The sequence below is a fragment of the Hemiscyllium ocellatum genome, chromosome 19, assembly GCF_020745735.1.
Source record: "Hemiscyllium ocellatum isolate sHemOce1 chromosome 19, sHemOce1.pat.X.cur, whole genome shotgun sequence".
NCBI classification, from domain to species: domain Eukaryota; kingdom Metazoa; phylum Chordata; class Chondrichthyes; order Orectolobiformes; family Hemiscylliidae; genus Hemiscyllium; species Hemiscyllium ocellatum.
The window spans coordinates 19223821-19245761 of record NC_083419.1 but is presented as its reverse complement, the minus strand read 5'-3'; the positions used below and the strand labels follow the sequence as shown (position 1 = coordinate 19245761).

At 40.4% G+C, this 21941-nt stretch overlaps 1 protein-coding gene across 1 annotated transcript in view; it reads left to right on the top strand.

Annotated features, from left to right (window-relative positions):
- The window catches only part of LOC132825045 (anoctamin-4), a 180132-nt gene that overhangs the window by 55978 nt on the left and 102213 nt on the right, over positions 1-21941 (top strand). The window contains exon 5 of the mRNA XM_060840051.1: positions 15420-15617. Coding sequence (XP_060696034.1) covers positions 15420-15617 — 198 coding nt within the window. The remainder of the gene's footprint in view (positions 1-15419; positions 15618-21941) is intronic.

Here is a 21941-nt window from a genome sequence, read left to right as displayed (position 1 = left end):
TGTACTTCGAAAATAATCCTTTGTACCCAAGGGACTTTGCTATTTAAATAAGTTAATTGTATCTCACTAGATGTCATTTTTCCATAATAGTTAATTTTTTCATTATTTAGTGTGAAGTCCCCTTGCATCAATTATGGAACAAAAAGGCTAAACACATCTAAGTAGCACTTCCCGTATGAAGTGAAATCTATTGTCAATTAATTGCAAAATAACTAATTGCTAATCATCTTTTGTATTTCTTTAAACATACTAACTTTTTTTTCTAATCACTTTCTCTTCTCAAGTGACCTACTCCAGTACTTATGTATATGGCCAACCAAGTGATACCAGTCCTGCAAATCTTGAAATGGAGCATCTGTGGTAGAGTTTCAAAGCTTCACATACCCGAGTGAAGAACTTCCTTCTCTTTGCAGTCTGAAACCAATGTTTCCTTATCCTGAGTGACTCTGCTACCTAGTTTCAGATTCGTAACTCAAGAGCCTTGAGGGAATTTACCCCATTAGTCTGAAAATCTTTCAAACTATCCTTTCATTCAGAAGTTGAGAATGTATTTCTCCCCACCACATTCTGTTCTTTCTCTATATATAAGATCATTGTCTTAGTGCAATCTTTAGATTACTTACAGTAAGGAAACAGGCCCTTCGGCCCTACAAGTCCACTCCGACCTGCCAAAGCGCAACCCGCCCAGACTCATTCCCCTACATTTACCCTTCACCTAACTCTACAGGCAATTTAGGATGGCCAATTCACCTAATCTGCACATTTTTTGGACTGTGGGAGGAAACTGGAGCACCTGGAGGACACCCACGCAGAAACAGGGACAATGTGCAAACTCCACACACAGTTGCCTGAGGCGGGCATTGAACCCGTGTCTCTGGCACTGAGGCAGCAGTGCTGGCCACTGTGCTTCCCTCTGAGCTTTCATTGCTAATTTTTAAGGGGCACATGTCATTCAATGGAATAGCTGTTGTGATAGTGTCCCTATCTCTGGGTCAGAAGACTCATTGACTCCAGAAGTGTAAATCATTCCAAAGCACATTGATTTTTAAATAAATACGTACTATTCTGTGGATGCAGAGACTAAATTGGTACCCAATAGAAACATGCACATACTAAAACCCCATGAAATTACTGTATGACATCTTCATGAGGTATTGTGAGAGGGCAGTCCATACTTCAAACCTACTGTGCTTTTCTAGATCATAGCTGATCACCTTTCCTCCACACTTAGTGTATTTTCATGTATTGTAATTTGCTTCCTAGAGTACTAACTGAGATGGAGGTACTGGGGTGGACAAAGTCACATGACACCAGGTTATAGTCCAACTGACTTAATTGAAATCACTAGCTTTTGGAGCGCTGTTCCTTTGTCAGGTAAAATGGAAGGGGGTGCACTTGCACAGAATATATATTGGCAGACAGATAATGGCAAGATAATTCCAGATACTTGAGAATGTCAACAGATACTTATACATAGTGTAAGTAGAGTGTCAACAGATTGCATAACAAGTCATTGCAGATAAGTGTCAGCAGATTAATACCAGCAGTGTGAGTTAAGTGTTTACAGCTGATTGAGTGAAAGGCTGACCTGATTGGTGTATGTACTTATCAAATTCTTTGACTACTTTTTAAAGTTAAATTTATGGGGTTGACTAGTATATGAATACTACTTTTGAAGGTCTGAAATCTGTCAGTCAAAATTCATACTGCATCGTTCGAGATCAATTGGGCTTATGCTAAATGAATAAAAATGATAACAATTGAGTCATGGTAATTCTGAAAACCCAGAGTGGAACTCCGTTTTCCTCTCCCTGGGACATTTTCCAGAATGTAAGGATTCATGGTAAGTTCCTACCAATGTCTCCTCTATCTCTACAGCTGCTTTTTAATATGCTTGGATCAAATCCATCAGATTCAGGGAACTAATTAATCTTTCACCTATTAGTTTTCCCCTAATAATAGTGAGGAAAGTAGTCCATTTATAAAAGCTTAATAACAGAGCAATTCAAATAGTGACAGGGTTTTATGGATTCAATGTGGATTTACAAAAGGGAAATAATGTTTGACGGATCTACTGCAATTTATTTTGGGGATGTAGCTAATTGAGTTGATAAGGGGGAGCCAGTGGATCTGGTTTATTGGACTTCCTGAAGGCTTTTGGTTAAAGTACCAAAAGAGATTAGCATGTAAAATAAAGCATGTGGAGTTGAGGTTAGTGTACTTGCATACATAGAATTGTTTGGCAGGTACAATGAAGTGTAAGATAAATATCTATCTGTTTGCTGGTGAGACAACGTTGGATAGGCGAGTGAATAGTGAAGTGGATGCAGAGATGATTTGGACAAGTAAATGACAGATGCAGTATAAATGAATACCTGAGAGATTATCCACTTTGGTAGCAAAAACAGGAAGGTGGGTTATAATTGTCTGGAGAGATTGGAAAAGGGAGGCACAACAAGCCCTAGATGTCCTTGTACACCAGTTGCTGAAAGTAAGCATGCAGATGCATCAGGTGGTGAAGAAGGTAAATGGTACACTGGCTTTCATAGCAAGGTCTTCCCTTTATCCTATGAAAGATGTTCTGTTTGTGGAGAGAGTGCAACATGGGTTTATCTGACTGACTCCTGGGATGGGAGGCATAATATGTGGAGAGAAACTGGATTGGTTAGAATTATATTCACTGATGTTTAAATGAGTGAGGGTAGAATCTTGCAGAAACCCATTAATTGTAACAGGACTCGACAGGATAAATACAGGAAGGATGTTCCTGATGGACTATGACCTCTGGTTCTGGACTCCCTGGTTATATTTTGAGGATATGGGCTAAGCTATTTTGGACTGAGCCGAGGAGGAATTTCCTTACCCAGAGCGTGGAGAAACAGTGGACTTGTCTGCAGAAAGCAATTGAGGCCGAAGCATTGAATATTTTCAAGAAGGAGTAAGTGCAGCTGTTGGGGCTAAAGGGATCAAAAATGCAGGGAGAAAGTGGGAACATGTTGGATGATCAGCCATTCATACTGAATGTCAAAACAAGTATGAAAGGCCAAATGTCCTCCTTTTGTTTCTACTGAATTTATTTTGTTCTGAATACAACGTCCATTCAAGTAAAGAGCCAATAGTTTTGCTGTTTACCATTTTCTACCATTTGAACCTATTTTCTTCTGTCTGTCTCCCCATAACTGCCTTGCAATGTTGCTTTTTTTTTTAAGCCTCTGTTACCACTCCCAGCTGCACTCACCCTCCAATTACTTTAAAGCCCCCTCTACAGCCCTGATTATTCATTTGGCCAATGTGGTTCAACTGATTGCCCCATTGAGGAAGCTGCTGCAGTAGTGGTGTCAGTGCCCCATGGACTGGACCCCATTCCTCCCACACCAACCTTTGTACATTCAATATCTCATCATCCATCAACATCTTCGTTTGTAGATCTGTTACCTCATCTCATTACAAACCCCTCCAATTTAGAAAGTGAAGTATTTGCTATTCGTTCACAAAACATTCTCTTCAGAATTAGAAGATCAGTAGGTCTTGTGGCTTGAGGACTTTTTTTTTCTATTTATGATTCTCTAAATCGTTTCTCAACTGGAGGGTCTCTTATATCTCAAGCCTTTTTTTGCTGAAGATGTCATTGGCACACTACCTTTTTATCTGGCTGACCATTTAATGTCCTGAATTTCTTCTCTGGATGAACACTTCTCTAACTTGGGTAGTTGTCCCTGCCTCTGGCAGACCTTATTAAAATCTTGTGAATGTTTATTTTGGAAGGTGGCTGCTCAGTTGAAACAAGGACTTTCTTCCACCCAGTAGCCTAGATGTTCAGACCAGATAACTTTACTTTTTGTCTCAGCCCTCTATCTATGAACCACCTTCTGGCTTTGGAGGTGTGTATCGTATCACCATTTTGTTTAAGCAATTTTTTTTTACTGTCAGCAGATCTATAACCTGTTGCTTCAACTGGGTCACTTTGTTCTGTGGCTGTCTGATTGGTGAACAAAGCCTTTTCACTTCCTCCATGGTGTTTCTGGATAATGCTGCTAACTTAGCTCAAGCTTTGTCACTGTTCGTTCTTTTAAAGACCTAAGAATTGAAACATAGATTATGAATTCAAAATTCAAAAGCAATCAAGAAAGAAAACTGAATCTCTTGAATTTGTTCAAACAGCCCTCACTGAACGTTTTAAGATTTGTCAATGAGCTCCAGGGACTTGCATTATTAATTCTTGTCAGTGTTTTCTTCCTCTGGCAAACTTTTTTTTATCTTTTGAGTTTTGAATGGTCTTTGGTGATTGGACTTGTGCAGATGTTTTCCACGATGATCTGTGACTTCCTTCCTATCAACAGCATGAAAAAAAGTCTCTTGAATCTTTCTTCTGTTGAGTCGCATCATTGGTCTTGGAAATCCTATGAAATCACCTTCTGGTTGCGCCTTGGTCAATAGACTGGTAAAATCACCATCCAATCATTAGGTTTGTCTTGTATTCCATCTTTTTGTTTTTAATGCATTTCACTATTTTTGGCAATGGATTCAACCCACGTTCCCAGAACACTCATCTCAGATTCTGAACTATTATTCCACGAACGTTTCCAATATACTGCCACCTACCGGACCAAATTGATTTTTGTTTTGACATTGTTGCCTTGAGGTATCTGTACAGCTGTCCCATGACTGATTACCCCAGTTGGTTTTGCAACATGGTAGAGTGCTGCCAATAGGTCCTCCTTCCAATGTTGATTTCCATCTAATTTACAGTGGAGGTTAAAATACTATTTAGTTTTCTTGATAAGAGGCATTTGTGTTGAAATCAATGCAGTTCATTGCATGTAGCTGTAGGTTTGCGTTACATTGAGTAATGTAACTTAGCCTTTAAATATGCCCATCAGGAGCCAAACTGCTTCCACTGGGACCTTGTGCGAGAGACACACTCTAATATAATCAGATTGTGTGGAGCTTCGTGAGCCTCAATATTAACTCTACCTTGACCCTGATATTTTGTAACATGTGTGTGCTAACTTTGTCAGGGATTTTGCACAAAGTGGTACAAATCCCTTTGAGTGTGAGCACTTAATTCTTTAAAAATTGTAAGAAGCTTTGTTCCATGTTAACTACCAAAGTAAATAGTCTCAATTTTCTCTCCCACTGTGCCTTACCCACTCTCCCAACTTGTCTCTATCCCTTCTGCAGACTTTATCCTTGTAGTTTACTTTCCTATTATTACATTTTTTGTATAATTTTTTGAAATTTGGTCCTCTCACCTACAAGTTACAAATTTGTAGGAGATGGTGCTCCAGTACTATCCTGACGCACCCTATTGGTTAGAAGCAGCCAAGCAGAATTTGCTGGCTGCAGTGAAGGTTTCCCAGGCTGACTCTGGGTGGGGTGGGACTGATGTATGAGGAGAGACTGACTGACTGGGGATTGTTTTTGCTGGAGTTCAGACAAATGGGGGTGGGGGGAGAGATTTCATAGAAACTTTCAAAATTTTAACAGGACTAGACAGTGGATGCAGGAAGGAAGTTCCCAATGTTGGGTGTGTCCAGAACTAGAGGTCAAGGTCTGAGGATTTCGGAGGGACCATTTTAGGATGGAAATAACACTTTTTGTAATTGTGAGCCTGTGGTATTCATTACCACAGGAATTGTTTGATGCCAAAACATTAAATGTATTCAAGAGGTGACTAGATATAACACTTGAGGTGAATAGGAACAAAGGTTATGGGGAGCAACCAGGATTAGGTACTGAGTTGGCCAATCAGTCATGATCGTGATGAAATGGTGAAGCAGGCTCGAAGGGCCAAATGGCCGCCTCTTGCTCTTAACTTCTGTTTCTGTCCTTTTAACTAATCTGCACAATTATGGGGCTGGGAGCACAAACTTTAGTGTGCCACTTCTTTTTTTTTTCTTGGGAATCCAAGTACACTGCAGCTACTGGTCTTCCTTTATTCTGTTAGCTAAATGCTGAAAGAATTAAATAGATTTGTCAAACATGGTTCCCCTGTTGATTTGCCTAATTTTAATAATTCCTAAGTGTCTTGTTTAAAACTGCCTTAAAGAATTCCAACTCTTTTCCAATGATTGCTATCAAGATAATTTGAATTTTTCCCTTCTTACGCAAGACCTTGTCGAAAGCCTTATTGATGTCCATGTACTCAATATCAACTGCACTATCCTCATCCACATACCTAGTCACTATCTTGAAGAATTCAATCAAATTTGTTCGATTGTGATTCCTCCCTGAGCAAGGTATGCTGACCATCCTTGATTTAATCTTTCCCTCCAAGTCGGGTAATGCTGTCCTTTTGCATTTTTATCAGTAATTTCCCTACCATTTGACGGTAGATTTGCTGACCTGTAGATTCCTGTCTTAACTCTATCACCCCGGAATAATAGTACCACATCAGTTGCACTCCAGTCCTCTGGCACCTCTACTGTGGTCAGAGAGGATTTGAAAATTTGATGCCTTGTCCCTTGTAATCTCCCCTTTGACCTCACAGCCTGTGATTCCCATCACAGCCTGGAAATCATCTCATTTGCACCTGGAGATTTATCTACTTCAAAATCCCCTGTCAAAGCTAATTTATTCAAGTATATCACAGCTTCCTCCTCTCTGACCCTGCCCCCGGATTTCTAGATCTGTATCGTCCTTCTCTTCAGTGAATGTAAAATACTCATTTGAAACCTCGTCTACAGATTCTGGTTCTACGTGCCAGATTGCCTTAATAGGCTGTTCTCTTTCTCTGGTTATCCTCTGTCCCCTAATCCTTAAAGATGTGAACACTTTTTTTCATTCAGACCAGAGAATTTGTTGGATTGTCATTTAGATTAATTTTTTTGTTTTAGTTTTCTAAGTTCTTCACTATCATTTTAACTTCTTCCCATTATTTGATTTTATTGTCTTGTCTTCAACTCTGAATACAGTAGTGGGAAGTTGGGTGTGGAGGCTGAAGAGATTGGGGAGACACTGAATGAATACTTTTTGTCAGTATTCACTCTGGCAACAATGTCCTGTTCCTATGTGAATATTGAGTCACAATTAATTAGAATGGATGACTTTGAGGTATTTAGGGAAGAGGTGTTGGAAATTCTGGAAAGGGTGAATGTAGATAAGTCCCCTGGGTCTGATGGCATTTATCCTAGGATTCTCTGGGAAGCAAGGGAGGAGATTGCAGAACCATTGGCCTTGATTTTTATGTCCTCGTTGTCTACAGGAATAGTGCCAGATGACTGGAGGATAGCAAATGTGGTTCCCTTGTTCAAGAAGGGGAGTAGGGATAACCCAAGTAACTATAGGCTGGTGAGTCTCACTTCTGTTGTGAGAATTGTAAGGGATAGGATTTATGAACATCTGGATAGGAATAATGTGATCGAGGATAGTCAGCATGGTTTTGTGAAGGGCAGGTCGTGCCTCACAAACCTTAATGAATTCTTTGAGAAGGTGACTAAGGAGGTGGATGTGGGTAAAGCAGTAGGTGTGGTGCATATGGATTTTAGTAAGGCGTTTGATAAGGTTCCCCATGGTAGGCTACTGCAAAAAATACGGAGATATGGCATTGAGGGTGTGTTAGAGGTTTGGATTAGGAATTGGCTGGCTGGAAGGACACAGAGGGTAGTAGTTGATGGTAAAGGTTCATCTTGGAGTGCAGTTACTAGCGGTGTTCCGCAAGGATCTGTTTTGGGACCATTGCTGTTTGTCATTTTTATAAATGACCTGGAGGAGGGGCTAGAAGGTTAGGTGAGCAAGTTTGCAGATGATACGAAAGTTGGTGGAGTTGTTGACAGTGAGGAAGGATGTGGCAGGTTACAGCAGGATATAGATAAGCTGCAGAGCTGGGCAGAAAGGTGACAAATGGAGTTCAATGTTACGTTAGTGTGAAGTGATTCACTGTGGTGCAATGGTAGTGTCTCTACCTCTGAGCCCACAGACATGGGTTCAAGGCTCACCTGCTCCAGAGGTGTGGGTAATATCATCTCTAAACACATTGAAACATCCCATGTTACCCTACCAAACACCTTTGTTCCTACTCTAGACCCAGAACTAGACAAATTCCTAACCAGTGTCATAGAAGCATCATAGCTTTATGTTGAGCGCTGTACCACGAAAACTGAAGTGATTCACTTTGGTAAGAGTAACAAGAAGATGGGGTACTGGGCTAATGGTCGGATACTTGGTAGTGTGGATGAGCAGAGGGATGTTGGTGTCCATGTACACAGATCTCTGAAAGTTTCCACCCAGGTAAATAGTGCTGTGAAGAAGGCATATGGTGTACTGGCTTTTATTGGTAGAGGGATTGAGTTCCGGAGTCCTGAGGTCATGTTGCAGTTGTATAATACACTGGTGCGGCCGCATCTGGAGTATTGTGTGCAGTTTTGGTCGCCATACTATAGGAAGGGTGTGGAGGCACTAGAACGGGTGCAGAGGAGGTTTACCAGGATGTTGCCTGGGTATGGTAGGAAGATCATATGAGGAAAGGCTGAGGCACTTGGGGCTGTTCTCATTGGAGAAAAGAAGGTTTAGGGGTGACTTGATAGAGGTGTACAAGATGATTTGGGGTTTAGATAGGGTTGACAATGAGAAGCTTTTTCCACGTAAGGAGTCAGCTATTACGAGGGGGCATAGCTTTAAATTAAGGGGTGGTAGGTATAGGACAGATGTTAGGGGTAGATTCTTTACTCAGCAAGTCATGAGTTCATGGAATGCCCTGCCAGTAGCAGTGGTGGACTCCTTTTATGGGCATTTAAATGGGCATTGGATAGGCATATGGAGGATAGTGGGCTAGTGTAGGTTAGGTGGGCTTGGATCGGCGCAACATTGAGAGCCAATAGGGCCTGTACTGCGCTGTATTTTTCTATGTTTTATGTTCTAATATAGACAAAATATGTTATGTTTACCATTCCAAAGTTTCTCCTGTCTCTACTTTCATTGTAACTTTTATATATCTATGTAAAGTTCCTGATTAGTTCACTTTTTTGATATTTAAAACACTCATGTTTCTTGTACACTTTAGCAAAGAGTAAACACTTTTTAAACTTGATATTACTGAACTTCATCCAAGGATGAATCTTTATAGTTCAATAGAATGTTGATTTGAGAATTTTGAAGTATTTCCTCAGCTTTGGAAAGTAAAAAGTATGAAACCATCTGATTTGCTAATACCTGTAAGGAATGAAGTTCTATACATTGTTATACTTCAGGCTTGTGTATTAACTCAAACTTGATATTACATTTATCATGTGTGGTTACACATTCCCAGAGGACCGTTTCCTATGAAGTTAGTTACTAAACCCCCATATTACCAAAGCAAAATCTAAAATGGTGACTGCGTTGATTTGGTTCCATGGTATACTGTTAGAAAATAGTCATAATACATTTTTATGAACTCCTCCTCCAAACTATTGCAATTTTGCCAAGTCTAAATGAAGAGCACAGTCTCCCTTGATTAATCTTGCTTTTTATTATAAGCTCTTTTTTTTTAATCAAAAAGAAATCCACTGTATAAACTACTCTTGGGAATTTCCTTGCTTGGATCTGTTCTTGCATTCTTACAATTCCTTCTGCTTTCTCCAGTAGCCACCTTCACTGCTCTGAAATTCTTATTGTATTGGCCAGCATGATATCTTCCTTCTCTTTTAGAACTACTTTCCCTAACAATATCACAAGAGAAGGAAAACTTTAAAAAAAAAATTATTGTGATGATTACAACTAATTCCTCCTTCCTGGGGAAGGGGGTGGATAGGAACAGTTTTTTTAAAAATTGCAAGTCAATTCAATTTGTAAAGCCTATATGCAGTTTGCAGTTAAATCAGGCAGTGACTGGATCCTGTTTTTATACACTGTTTGCAGTGAAATATCTCACTGCTTCCTAGTGTCAGCTATGACTCAGTGGGTAGTGTGCTCTGTGTCATAGTGAGAAGGTGGAGTTTAATCCCACTCTAGAAACTTTTTGAAATCCAGGCATTCTCCATTGTAGTAGGAGTGCTGTACTGTGGACGTGTTATCTTTCAGAGGTGTTCTGTCTCTCTTCAGGGTTATTTGATGTCAGAATTGAATAATATCACTAGGCTAGAAATCTCAGGCCAGTGCTCTTGGGGGCTACAATTCCAATGATGTCATGGGACTGACTGGAGTTTAAAGTCCATTGAGCTGGTCTGGAATTACAAAGCTAGGCTCAGTAATGATCACCGTGAATCCATCATCAGCTGTCTTAAAAACCCATTTGGTTCATTTTAAAGTTGTGTAGGGAAGTGAATCTGCTGTCCTTACCTGGTCTGGCCTCCATGTGATTCCCACAGCAATGTGGTTGATTCTTAACAGCCCATTGGAATGGCCCAGCAAGGCACTTGAGTTCAAGGGAAATCGGGGAGGGCAGTAAATATTGGCCTCATCAGTGACATGCACTCATCCTTTCAACAAAGTGAAAAGAAGTTGAAGGCTGTGCCTTGATGCAGGACAGACAATTCCATCCTAATATTCATCCCTGCATGAAAATTTGAGATAATGAGCAGATAATCATGTTGACTGTGGGACTTTGTGCGATGACTCGCGCGTCTCTACATTTTTAGTTTTTCTTGAAACAAAAGTACTCTGGTTCGAAAGCACTTTGTCATGCTGAGGTTATATCTTCGCTTGCACATACACACCCACCATCGAGAGGGACTGCATTGAAGGACGACTAATGAGATTTCTGGAATTAAAAAGGCTGGTTGGGGGAGAAATGGAACAGAGCGAGCTCCCTTTCTTTTGTATCTTGAAGAATTGAGAGATGGATTCTGAGAGACAGAGCTGGTCTGAAGAAGGGGGACCTGAGATGTTAACTCTGCTTTTTCTCCATGAAATGCTGAGGTTTTCCAGCATCCGCAATCCATTTTTTTTAAGGTCTGCTGGAGATTTTGACACTTCTACATGATCTATTCAGTCTTTTCAGGCTGGCAGTCATAACTATTTCGAAACAACAGGAGACTCCAAGCAAATATCATCCTCCCCACCCCCACCACAGATATTTGCATTAAATTGTCAGTTGAGCAAATGCAAGATTTCATTCAATTCCAAAATACAAATGAGGAATAGACCACTCAGTTCTTCGTATCGCTCTGCCAGCCAAAAGATGGTGGCTGATCCAACTGTAACCTCAAATCCGCAGTCCTACCTACCCTGATGCAAGAATCTACTTACTTCTGCCTTTAAATGTTCAAGGACTTTACTTACGCCATCGTTTCATGAGAAGTGTCCCAAAGATTCACAACCCCTGGAAAAAGAATTAGTCTGTCTCTAAGTGGTCACACATTTAAAGTCACCAGTGACAGCTAGCTCTTGATTCTCCTAAAATAGGAGACCTTGTCACATCTACTCTGTCAACACCCTCTGGTCTAAAATGAAATTGTGATCCAATTGTTAACAACAAGGTTTGAATTTGTTTTTACAGGGTGCTGAGATTGCAATTGTTCACATTTCTGCTGTTGCTCCATAACCCTTGCTATGGTCTAGACCAGATTCCCTCAAAATATTTTAAGAAGGCAGCCTAGACCCTAACGTCATCTTATTTTACGGCAAATGTGAAGTGGCATGTTTCAGAAGCAATGCGACTGGTCAAACTACTCAATGTTAACCAAAAGCACAATTTATTTAAAAACAATAGTTAAAATACAAACACGAGAAGAGCTTAACCCTATTGGAAAATGTAACCAAATAACAAGTACAACAACTACTGATGAACTTTTCCAATGTAGTAACATCTCATAAACACACCTTGGCAAAAAGGCAAATTCAGACACCGATTCTCACATACAGGTCTCCAGTGCAGGAGAGAAAAAGATTGAATTTTCTCAGAGTGTGGCAGCCAAGAGGCATTTAGTGAAACTTCCAACTCTGAGACTCCAACAGCTTCTGATGAAATTTGGAAAAACTAAAACCCTGAAATCCTGACCTGAGTTTAGCTTCAGGGTATCAAGGCAAAACCCAGGGCCTCCCAAGCCGTTTACTCAAGTGGTCTTCAGTCGGCAGTTCGTATCTCTCGTTCAATCTCTCCTGAAAGAAACCAGGACAAAATAACCTCTTAAAGCCACGGAATCCTCACACCCTTGAGCACCTCTATCCCACACCATTTACCCACATCCATCTGGAAAACTTCATTTATCCATCAGTCTCTCTCTTGGAAATTTTTATCAAGTTGCCTCTTTCAACCCATTAAAGTTTAGAAATGTGCCTAGTCTGTCCAACATTTTCTCAACAATGACCCATTCAGTCTGGGCTGTTAAGACAGACTGGGGAGAATTCCCTTGCATTTCAAAATAATGCTGAGGGTTCTTTTACATCCAGGCCTCTGTTTAATGTGACATCTAAAAGATGGCAATCCACTTGTGACAGTACTATGGCTTTAAGAGATGCATGTCCTTTTTTTTTAAATGAGGTAAGCTTGAGAGAGAGGTGATGGGGAGTCTACTCAGCCATTAGAGTAAACAACTTGAGACCTTGGGTTTGTTTTTTTTTAAAACGTTGGAACAACGGAAGCAGCCTGAATAAGTGGGGGGAAGCTCCCACACAACCAGGATTTTTAATTTTGATTTTCAGTTGCTGGGGTCTTGAAGCTGGGTAGAAGCTGTAGTACATCTCTCCCTGCTACTCTCTCTCTCAATCTGAATTTACTCGATGTTTTTCCCTCCTGCTAGAGTTATGAGTTTTCTTTTTTTTTCTCCTGAAGTTGTCTTTGTCAAGGGTGTGTTAATGGGATGTTTTTTTTTGGAACAGTTACTGTTTAGTTTTTAAAAAGATCTCATTCTGTTTAATATTGTAAGAGTTAAGTGATACCAATTTCTTTGTAGTTTTAACTTTAGTGAATGAATAAAGTGTATTTTGCTTCAAACTTGTAGTTTGACCAGTTGAATTGCATGTGGAATAAAATGCCTGGCACTTGCCTTTTTAAAATGAGAAGAAGTTAGTCTCAGTTACCTTTAATATATTCTGAGGGGAGGGGGTCTGATCTGATCTGATAAGTGTGTAGTGCTGAGGGAGTGATTGCCTAGTATTTTTTTTCTTTGCTCACACTGTTTTTGGAGTGAGACCTGAACGCACAGCCATCTGCCTTTTGAGGTGAGACTGCTACCCATCGAGCCAAGCTGGCACCCAGTAGGTGGTGGTACATTTTTAACCTCCCAGCCTACAGTCATTGTTTAGCTGGAAGTGCTTTGTTTTGAGGCATGTTCCCATAACCCTCTGGGTTTCGGGGGGGGGGTGGAGACTCTGTGCAAATATTGCTCCCTCAGTGATGGCTTTGTCCCTCTTCTGGGGCACTGGAGTGTCATTTGTCATAATGTGTAAGAACTAATCGATCAATTACCATGAAACTATCTTTTTTGCACTATATCTTATGCCAAAAAGTGTTTAAAGGTTGTTTTAATGAGTTAAGCATTATTGGTGTAGGTCTGTGATACTGAGTCATTGAATCATTTTCGTTATAATTCATTCTTGTGGGTGTTAAGTGATGGGAATTCATTTTACTTTTAAAAGTAAACTCTTTTATCCTTTTGAGTAATTGTCACTTCTGAAACACTTAGTTCTGAAATTTGCACAAAGGACCATCAATTCTAACTCCTCTTTGAAAGCAGGTCAGGCAGAATCTATGGAGAGGAATTAGAGTTAACATTTCAGATCCAGTGATCCTTCCTCAGAACTAGAAAAGATTTCACTTTCAAAGTTAATTGATAACTGCCAAACTTATGTCAATTTGGTGAGTCTGTCTGCAGTGTCATGTGTGAATGTTGAGGTCATTTTGAACTTTTGGTTTGAAATTTTGTGTAATAACAACAATCTTTGATCCTAAATATTGAATAGTTTTTATTTCTTCGGCTTGGGGGTTCTAGTTTTATTTTCCCCAGGCAATGTGTTGACATGACCTGAATGAAAGCTGTTGGTTGTTACTTTCCCTGTATAGCCTGATCGAGGGCAATATCATTACCTTGTTTCCTGATCGATTTTGTAAATCGAAACATGAAGTGATTTAGCCTCCTAGATTGTTCTGTCATTCAGTTTGACGGTGGCTGCTCTGTCATAGAATCTAATTTTGTGTTTTAGGGATAGAACTTTTTCAGTTTGAAATTTTTAAAATGCACAATTCCCAATGAGTGAAAACCGTTTGAGACCAACAGTAGTTTGCAGTTCAAAGGGTGATCTATATTTAGTAAGATTTGGAAGTGAACAAGCACAAAGCAGACGGACTACTGATGGTTAGTCAACAGTTTTATAAAGGATTTTAAATCATTCAAATATCTTTGTGGAATAAATGGAAGGTTAATGGTAATTAATCTGATCTTTTGGTGGGCCAAGTTTCCATGGGAATAGTTTGTAGCAAGGAATTTTCTTTGGTTTTGGATTTGAGGTGCGTGGTTTCTCTGAGGAAGTCAGGCCTCAGTTATCGATTTTCTAGGCCAATCGAAAGCAAAGTCGTTTTGAGTTGGTGACACTAATCAATGGGGGTCGCTCTCCCTCCCCCACTGAGGAATCCACAATCAAGTTGTTGGAGGGTCATCTAGCTGACTTATTTTCTAGTAGGTGCAGGGAGACATACCCAAAGTAAAATCTTGAGAGCTGAGACAACTTTGGTCATAGGAGAAATGAAGGAAATCTCCAGTTTCTATATAGAACTCGAGTGGAAATAAGAGTAGAATGGGAGTGTTGGAGACTTTTCAGGTGTTGGCAAAGTTTGCGTTAAGCTAGTCCTCGCTTTAAGACTTTGTAAAACGTTTGTTTGAAATGTGAAATCCTGTGATCCAGTTAGTAACTGGGTTTGAATTTCTTTTTATAGGCATTCCCCAAAATTGTTCATCATTCTGCCATTGCTCCATAACCCCTGAAAATTTGTCCATGTCCATCAGGAAAATATTCATTTATCCTCCGTCTCTCTTGGGAATTCAGGAGTGGGTCTGTGGGTTGAGTTGCTCTGCAGTTCCATTCCTAAAATCAGAGTTCTGATTCTATTTATTTTCCACCCCCAATTTTTGTCTGGAGTTGAGAATCATTGCCCCAAATCTTCTGAGGCCTGTCAATGCCACCTTGCCTTACAGTTTAACCCTTTTTTGATGTAGTCATGGGGGTCTACAGCACAGATAAAGGCCCTATAGTCTGTCAAGTGTATGCCTAGAGAACACCCATCTGACTATTCTAATCCCATTTCCAATATTTGACTGATCTGCCCCAGTGTGAGTCCATGTGCCCTGAACTGACCAAACCTAGTTGCTCCAGATTGGCACCTAACCAAGGGCAATGCATCTTCCCTTTCAGAGGGTGCGGATGTCTTGGCACATGATGGATTTGTCAGGTGGAATTTTTAGACCAGTAGTGCGTGTGTTCAGAACAGGTTGACCTTTCCATTTTGTTTCACTGTTTATTGCTGTCTGGGGTCTCATCAAATGAATGTGTTTGGTTTATTCCAGGCGTGAGTGTGGCTATTCATGGGGTTGAAAACTCTGTTCAGATTCATCGGAGAACTGTGCCCATCTATCGAAGATCTGCTCAGATGTCTGGGGCCAGACATCCTTCACTTCCTCCTGTCACAAAGTCCGTGACTGTGGACTGCTCCTCTTCAGGATCCATTGAATCGGCTGTTGTCAATGGGAAATACCCTTATCCAGGTTGGTGGTCTGATACTCTTGTTCTGCTCGTGTTGGCTGTCCATCTGTTAACGATGGAATTTAGCCAGGACTTTTACTGAATCATCATTCCGATCTCGTGGACATTTGAAAGCTAACTGAGATTTTAATGGCAATGAGTGCAGTGATAAATGTTCCCCCGATGTACTGTTTGTACTGTCTCTAATGTCACCAAAGACTTTGTTTCCTGCACTTTGTTATTGCAACCGTTCACTCTGGAAACGCTGTATTGCTAAAGTCTTCTTGAGGCCACGTTTTCTCCCATATTCTCCACTTGTTACAATGTAGCCAAATTACAAAGGCTGAAGGTTTAGGAGCTGGGTGTTGCGTTAATGATCTTGGAATGTGACTCAGTAAGGGTTGGCGAGGAGACTGGATCAGAACAGCCAATGGATGTTTGGCTGCTGCAGGAGGGCGATGGAGCAGTGATGAGAATAGTGAGGACAAGATGGTGGCAAAAGGAGTGAATAACAGTGGAATGGTCAATGGGATGTGGGATCAATGGTGCGGCATACAGAAAGCAATAGTGACTGCAGTGTGTATGATTCTGGGGTGGGGGCACAATGATGGTGCTAGTTGAAATGCTGTTTAGTTCCAATGTGTTGACCAGGAGGTGTTTTTTGTTTTCGAGAAAGGTAATCTTACCACCTCTTACTGCTTGGCTGTTGATCCCTTTGGTAGCTGTATTGAATATCAGTTGTTAATGTGGTTTGTGGGCTGTGGTGGTTGCTTGTATCTCCTGAAGTCTTTCTGTAATTTAATTGCTCTTTATTTTGTGGTAAGCATAGATGACAATGCAAAACCTACTTTGGGTTTTTATTAAGGCAAGCGATTGTTATGCTGTCATCATTTGGAATTGTAGCCTTAACACAAGATTTATTGTATTGTGAAATAACTTGGCAACCTCCCTGTGGTTATTAAAAATCATATTTTGTTGAAGCTTTTCATCCTACACTTATCAGGACAATTCATAGACACTTTGAGATAAATGCTGAATTCCTATCTCTTTATATTGCCATGTCTTGTAAATGATCCTGAAGTCCAGGTTGAAAAATTTCAACCACGTCTTTTTTCAGTACTGCACCAATTCTGTGTAACCAAAGAACTTTTTTTTTTTTTCTTTTTCCTTCTGGTTCTGAACTGTTTAGTTTTTTTGCTTTTTGATGTAAACCTGTTAAGTTACCCGGGAGGCAGTGGCCTTGTGGTCTTATTGCTAGACTGTTAATCCAGGGACCCTGGTCACTCCATGGGGACCTGAGTTCAAATCCCATCATGGCACTTGATGGAATTGGAATGCGATGAAAATCTGGAATGAAGATTCACAATAAACTTAGAACCAATGCCAGTTGTCGAAAGTGACTCATGAGTGTGTTTTCAGGCAGGAAAAGTCTCTGCCTGGTCTGACCTACATGTGAGTCCAAACCCACAGCAATGTGGTTGACTCATGACTGCCCTCTGGGTAATTAAAGATGGGCAAGAGATTCAGATCTAGACAGATGCCCCATCCTATGAATGAATCAGTGGAAAACAGAAAATGTAATGAGTAATTCTAAAACTTTTAAATTCTTACTTGGATGTGGGCATTGCTGCCAGGCTTTTGCTCCTTCCTAATTTCCTTTTTCCTTTTGAAACTGAATTGGCCAAACAAGCCAGAGGGCAATCCCTGCTTCACCACCTTGCTGTGGAAGACCAGCCTGGGGAAGGATGGCAAATTTCCTTTTGCTCTTGAACATTATTGAATCAGATGGGTTTTTACAATCATTGCCAGTTGTCATGGTCACCAATACTTTTGGATTTGGCTTTAGATTCCCATCTAATTGAATTTTAAAAACACCAGCAGTTGTGGTGGGAGTGCTCCCCCATCCATTGACCTGAAACTCTTGATTTTACTGGTTCAGTGAACACTGTCTGCCTACAAAAAGAAATTGGTGTCTCCCATAATGAATTTTTCACCCAAGTGACTGATTCTTTTAAGAGCTTTGCACTTTGCACTCTGACTTGTGGATGTTTACAGCACAGCAGTAAGCCAGTCAGCCTACAGTTTCTGTACTGGTGGCTGAAGATGTGATGACACTGACATTAATCCTATCTTCCTTGGCCTGTAATCTTGGATGATCTCTGAGCACTGACAGCCAACTACTCTCGAAGGAAAGGGGGCGAAAGGATTTCAATCACATATCAATAATCCCAAAATGGTTCAACTATCACTACTCTGCCATCTATCCTTCCCGCCCCGACACTGTTTTGTATATCTTCCCCTTTTTTTCTGAATGCTGTTCTTTATTTTATTCCTAGTTTTTGTGTTCTCTTGCACTCTGTCTCTGTCCCTGTCCCCTATTGTTAACCCAAACCTGATTTAAATGAACTCATTATGATTTACTCTGAAGTTGACTGAACAAGGCATAAGTCAAGAGTGGAGAATAATCTCCATTTGATGAGATGAGTGTAGCTCCAACAATACTCTAGCTTGACAACGTCCAGCTCAAAGGCCGTTCAAGTGGCACTCCGTCCAGCAACTACACTCCCTCCAACAATGTTACCATCTGAACTCGGCAGTCACAGGAGTTCCACATCCATGATCTCAGCAAATATTCCGCATCTTCTCTCTGGTGTCAGTTAAGCTATTCTGTTCTGTTCTGTTTTCATTCTTCTCACAATGTACAGTTAGGTGCATTCTTTTGTTTTAGATAATACAGAATAAAAACCAAAAGTGCCGCTGATGATGTAAATCTGGCACAAAAGTAGAAATTGCTGGAAAAGCTCACAGGCCAGGCAGTGTCCGTGGGGCAAAAGCAGTGTTAATGTTCAGGGTCGAGTGACCCTTCCTCAGAACGCTGATTTCTCTCCACAGACGCTACCATACCTGCTGAGCTTTTCTAGCAATTTCTGTTCTGGAATACAATGCAGAACTTGTCCAGGCACCTTTAGCAAAGTTCTGTTCTGGGATCACTTGAGTTATTTTCATCTTCCTATGTGTTCAATGTCAGTAACTTTTCAAAAAAAAAAAATTTTAAATTCATTTAAATACCAGTGGACTGTTTCAAAAAGTACTTTAGGTTAATGGAATATTGGCTCTTTCCTGCAGGTAGGAATACGAGAAGTTGTTGAATTGCTTAAAATTCTTCAGACCCCCATCTGCAATAACTGGCTACAGTACTGGGCACTACTCCTGGGGAAGGGCTTTTGGAGTTGTTGTTATGCCAATTCACCTTCACCAAATCAGGGTTTGGAATTATGAGGACAAATTGCATACTCTGATCTGCTGAATATAGAAGATCTAAAGACTGATCTTAAGGTACTTAAAAGGGTTGATAGAAAAAATTGTCCTCCTGTGTTCAATGATTTAATTGGTCTGTAGTGGGTTATGTTAAGTTTGATTATTGATCTTGGTTCAGTTTATCTGATTGTCGAAGCCTGTGGGTGGAGTTTGATCCTAACTGATATTATTATGATTATCCTGGAATCTATGCTGAGGACATGTATGTAGAAATCCCGTGACTTATTTTTAAAATACTGCAAACAAACTTGTCAATTTTAGAATGTCATTTCTACACTGAGCAGGGATAAGTCAAAAATACAACAAACTGGCAAATGTTTAACAGCAATTTAGGAGTATGGGATAAAGTGGTATAATCTTAAAATTAGCAACACGCCACTTCAGGGTGGTGTAGGAAAGCGCAATTTCACACCAGGGAGGGGCAAATTTCTTACTCCTGCCCCAAAGATGGAGGTTTGCAGTGAATAAAAATTTAAAAACTTTTTTCCTTTTTTTAAAATTGCCTGTTAGTCACATTTTTGCTTTTGTAACTTGTGCACAATTCAGAACAAATTTTTTTAGTGCGATTTTTATATTTACATTTATTGTCTTTAAGCTTCAAGTATTTCATAAAAATGATTCAGACATAATTTTGATACTGGGCCATATAAATTAGGGCAAATTTAGTAAACGCTTGACTAGGGCTAGGTGTCAAGGAGCAACCTAGAGGAGGGAATGATAGCGGTTTATGGTGGGAATTTGGAGTTAAGCCCTAGATGGGGTGCCAAGTGCCAGTGGTGGAGCAATTTTCTTCTCTTCTGCCCCACCCTTACCTTTTTTTTTTATTTCCCCTAAAATTTTGGGATATGCTCAAGCCAAGTTTCTGCAAGTTTCCCTCCTGAGGCACCCTCTCTTTCTTTCTCCCCTCTGTCTTTCCCCCCCCCCCCCCCCCCATCCTGACTTGGAACTATGTGACTTTCCCTTCATTGTCCTTAGCCAGAGTTCTGGAAGTTCCTCCCCAACAGCATTGTGAATCTCCCTACATATAGACTGCAGTGGGGTTCAATAAGGCAGCACACTATCACAAGCTCAGTTAGTGATGGACAATAAATACTCACCAGCGAAGCTGAAATCCCATGAAAGAAAATATGAAATCTGAAATACTGATCTAGAAATGGAAATTTGTAAGGGCCATAAGTTGCTAATATGGCTAACATCACCTTGCATCTGATGTTGTTTCTAGGCTTGACTACTGTGATTCTGTCTTGATCAGCCACCTATTTTTCCATAAATTTTAACATTTTTTTTTGAATGTGGGAAGAAATTTGAGGAAGTAATCAAGATGAACACACCAGTCTTGTGTTATCAGAGTATGATATCATCCCCTTTTTTTTTAAAGTCAAAAGGTGTTTAATATTAGTCCTAGTCTTGTTGTATGTATGCAGGAACGGAATTTTGTGGATGAAGTGGAACGTTTTGCAGTAGTTTGGGAATATCCCACTTCTAACCTTTTGACTTGAACCAATAAATGGGAACTTGCATTCCGGCCACAAGGTCCTGACCAATGATCATTTTCAACAAAAGAATCTAATCATCTCCTGTTGATATTTTAATGGCTGGGGAGTTACTTTTCAAAGTAGAAACTAAGAAAGTGAGGACTGCAGCTGCTGGAGATCAGCTTAAAAAGGTGTCGTTGGAAAAGTGCAGCAGGTCAGGCAGCATCAAAGGAACAGGAGAATCAACGTTTCAGGCATAAGCCCTTCTTCCTGAAAAAGTAGAAACTAAACCAGCCACATGAGGGGATGGGGAAATGTCTACAAAAGCAGGTCAGAGACTGAGAATTGGGTTTATTTTTCCCTGGACCTGAGCAGTATCTACAAAGCACAAGTCAGGACTATGTCAGAAAATTCCCCACCTGCATGGATGAGGACCACTCTAACAGCATTCAGTCAACGTTTTGCAGGACAAACAGCTCTTGATTGCTTGGCCACCTTTTTTTTAAAAATTCACTTCTAAACAAAAACAAATTACTGGACAAGCTCAGCAGGTTTGTGGAGCAAAACCAGAATTCATGTTTCCAGTCCAGTGACCCTCCCTCAGAACATTCACTTCCTCCTTCACTGATGTACAGTGGAAGCAATGTGTACCATTTATATGATGCACTACACAACTTGGCAATGGCTCCTTTAGCAGCACCTTCCAAACTGCCAACCTCTCCCATTCAAGAGTAACTTGATAATAAGACCTTCTGTAAGTTTCCTCATCAAGCTGTTGTATTGTTTTGGAACTTTGGAAGGAAAAAGTCAAAACGCAGCAGTTTTAAAAGGGAGAAGAGCAGACAGAGGAAGCACATGGTGAGGACCGTGCAGGGGAGAGAGAGAAAACCTGCAGTTACCGCCTTTGCTGTTTGAATCCGTGTATCGCTGGACATTGGAGTGTCTGGGAAAATTAACAAAGTGAAATTCACAGCTAATCTTGGAGGAACTGTTGGGCGAAGTTCACAGCACAGAATCAGATACGTTAGTTGTTGTTTTAAGTCTGTCCAAGAGAAAGGCTGTATTTGTGAGTTCAATGGGTTCTTTGATTTATGTTTTTGGAGATAAGTCTTGATTAAACTTAAAATGTAAGCCATAGCTATTAATTTAACCAGGGGCAGTGTTTGTAGAGGAATAAGACGGTGTTATTTTCTGGGTCTGTAGATTGTGAAGGAGCAAAAATGGCCTTTGCAGTGATATGTACTTCTTGTCAGATGTGAGAGTTTAAGGGTTACTGCGGATTATATCTGCCATAAATAATGTTGGATGCAAATCTTATCAGATCAAGTGGATCGGTTGGAGAGACAAATAGAAGTGATGAGGAATTTGCAACCGTATGTAATGGATGGCAGTTTTAGGAAGGGGGGAAAGTCTCAGATACAGTCACGTGGAAGGGTAAGAGGTAGGCAGCTGGTGCAGGAGTCTTTTGTGGATATACCCATTTCAAACAGGTATGCTGTTTTGGAAAATGTAGGGGGTGATGGATTCTCGGAGGAACATAGCACAAACAGACAA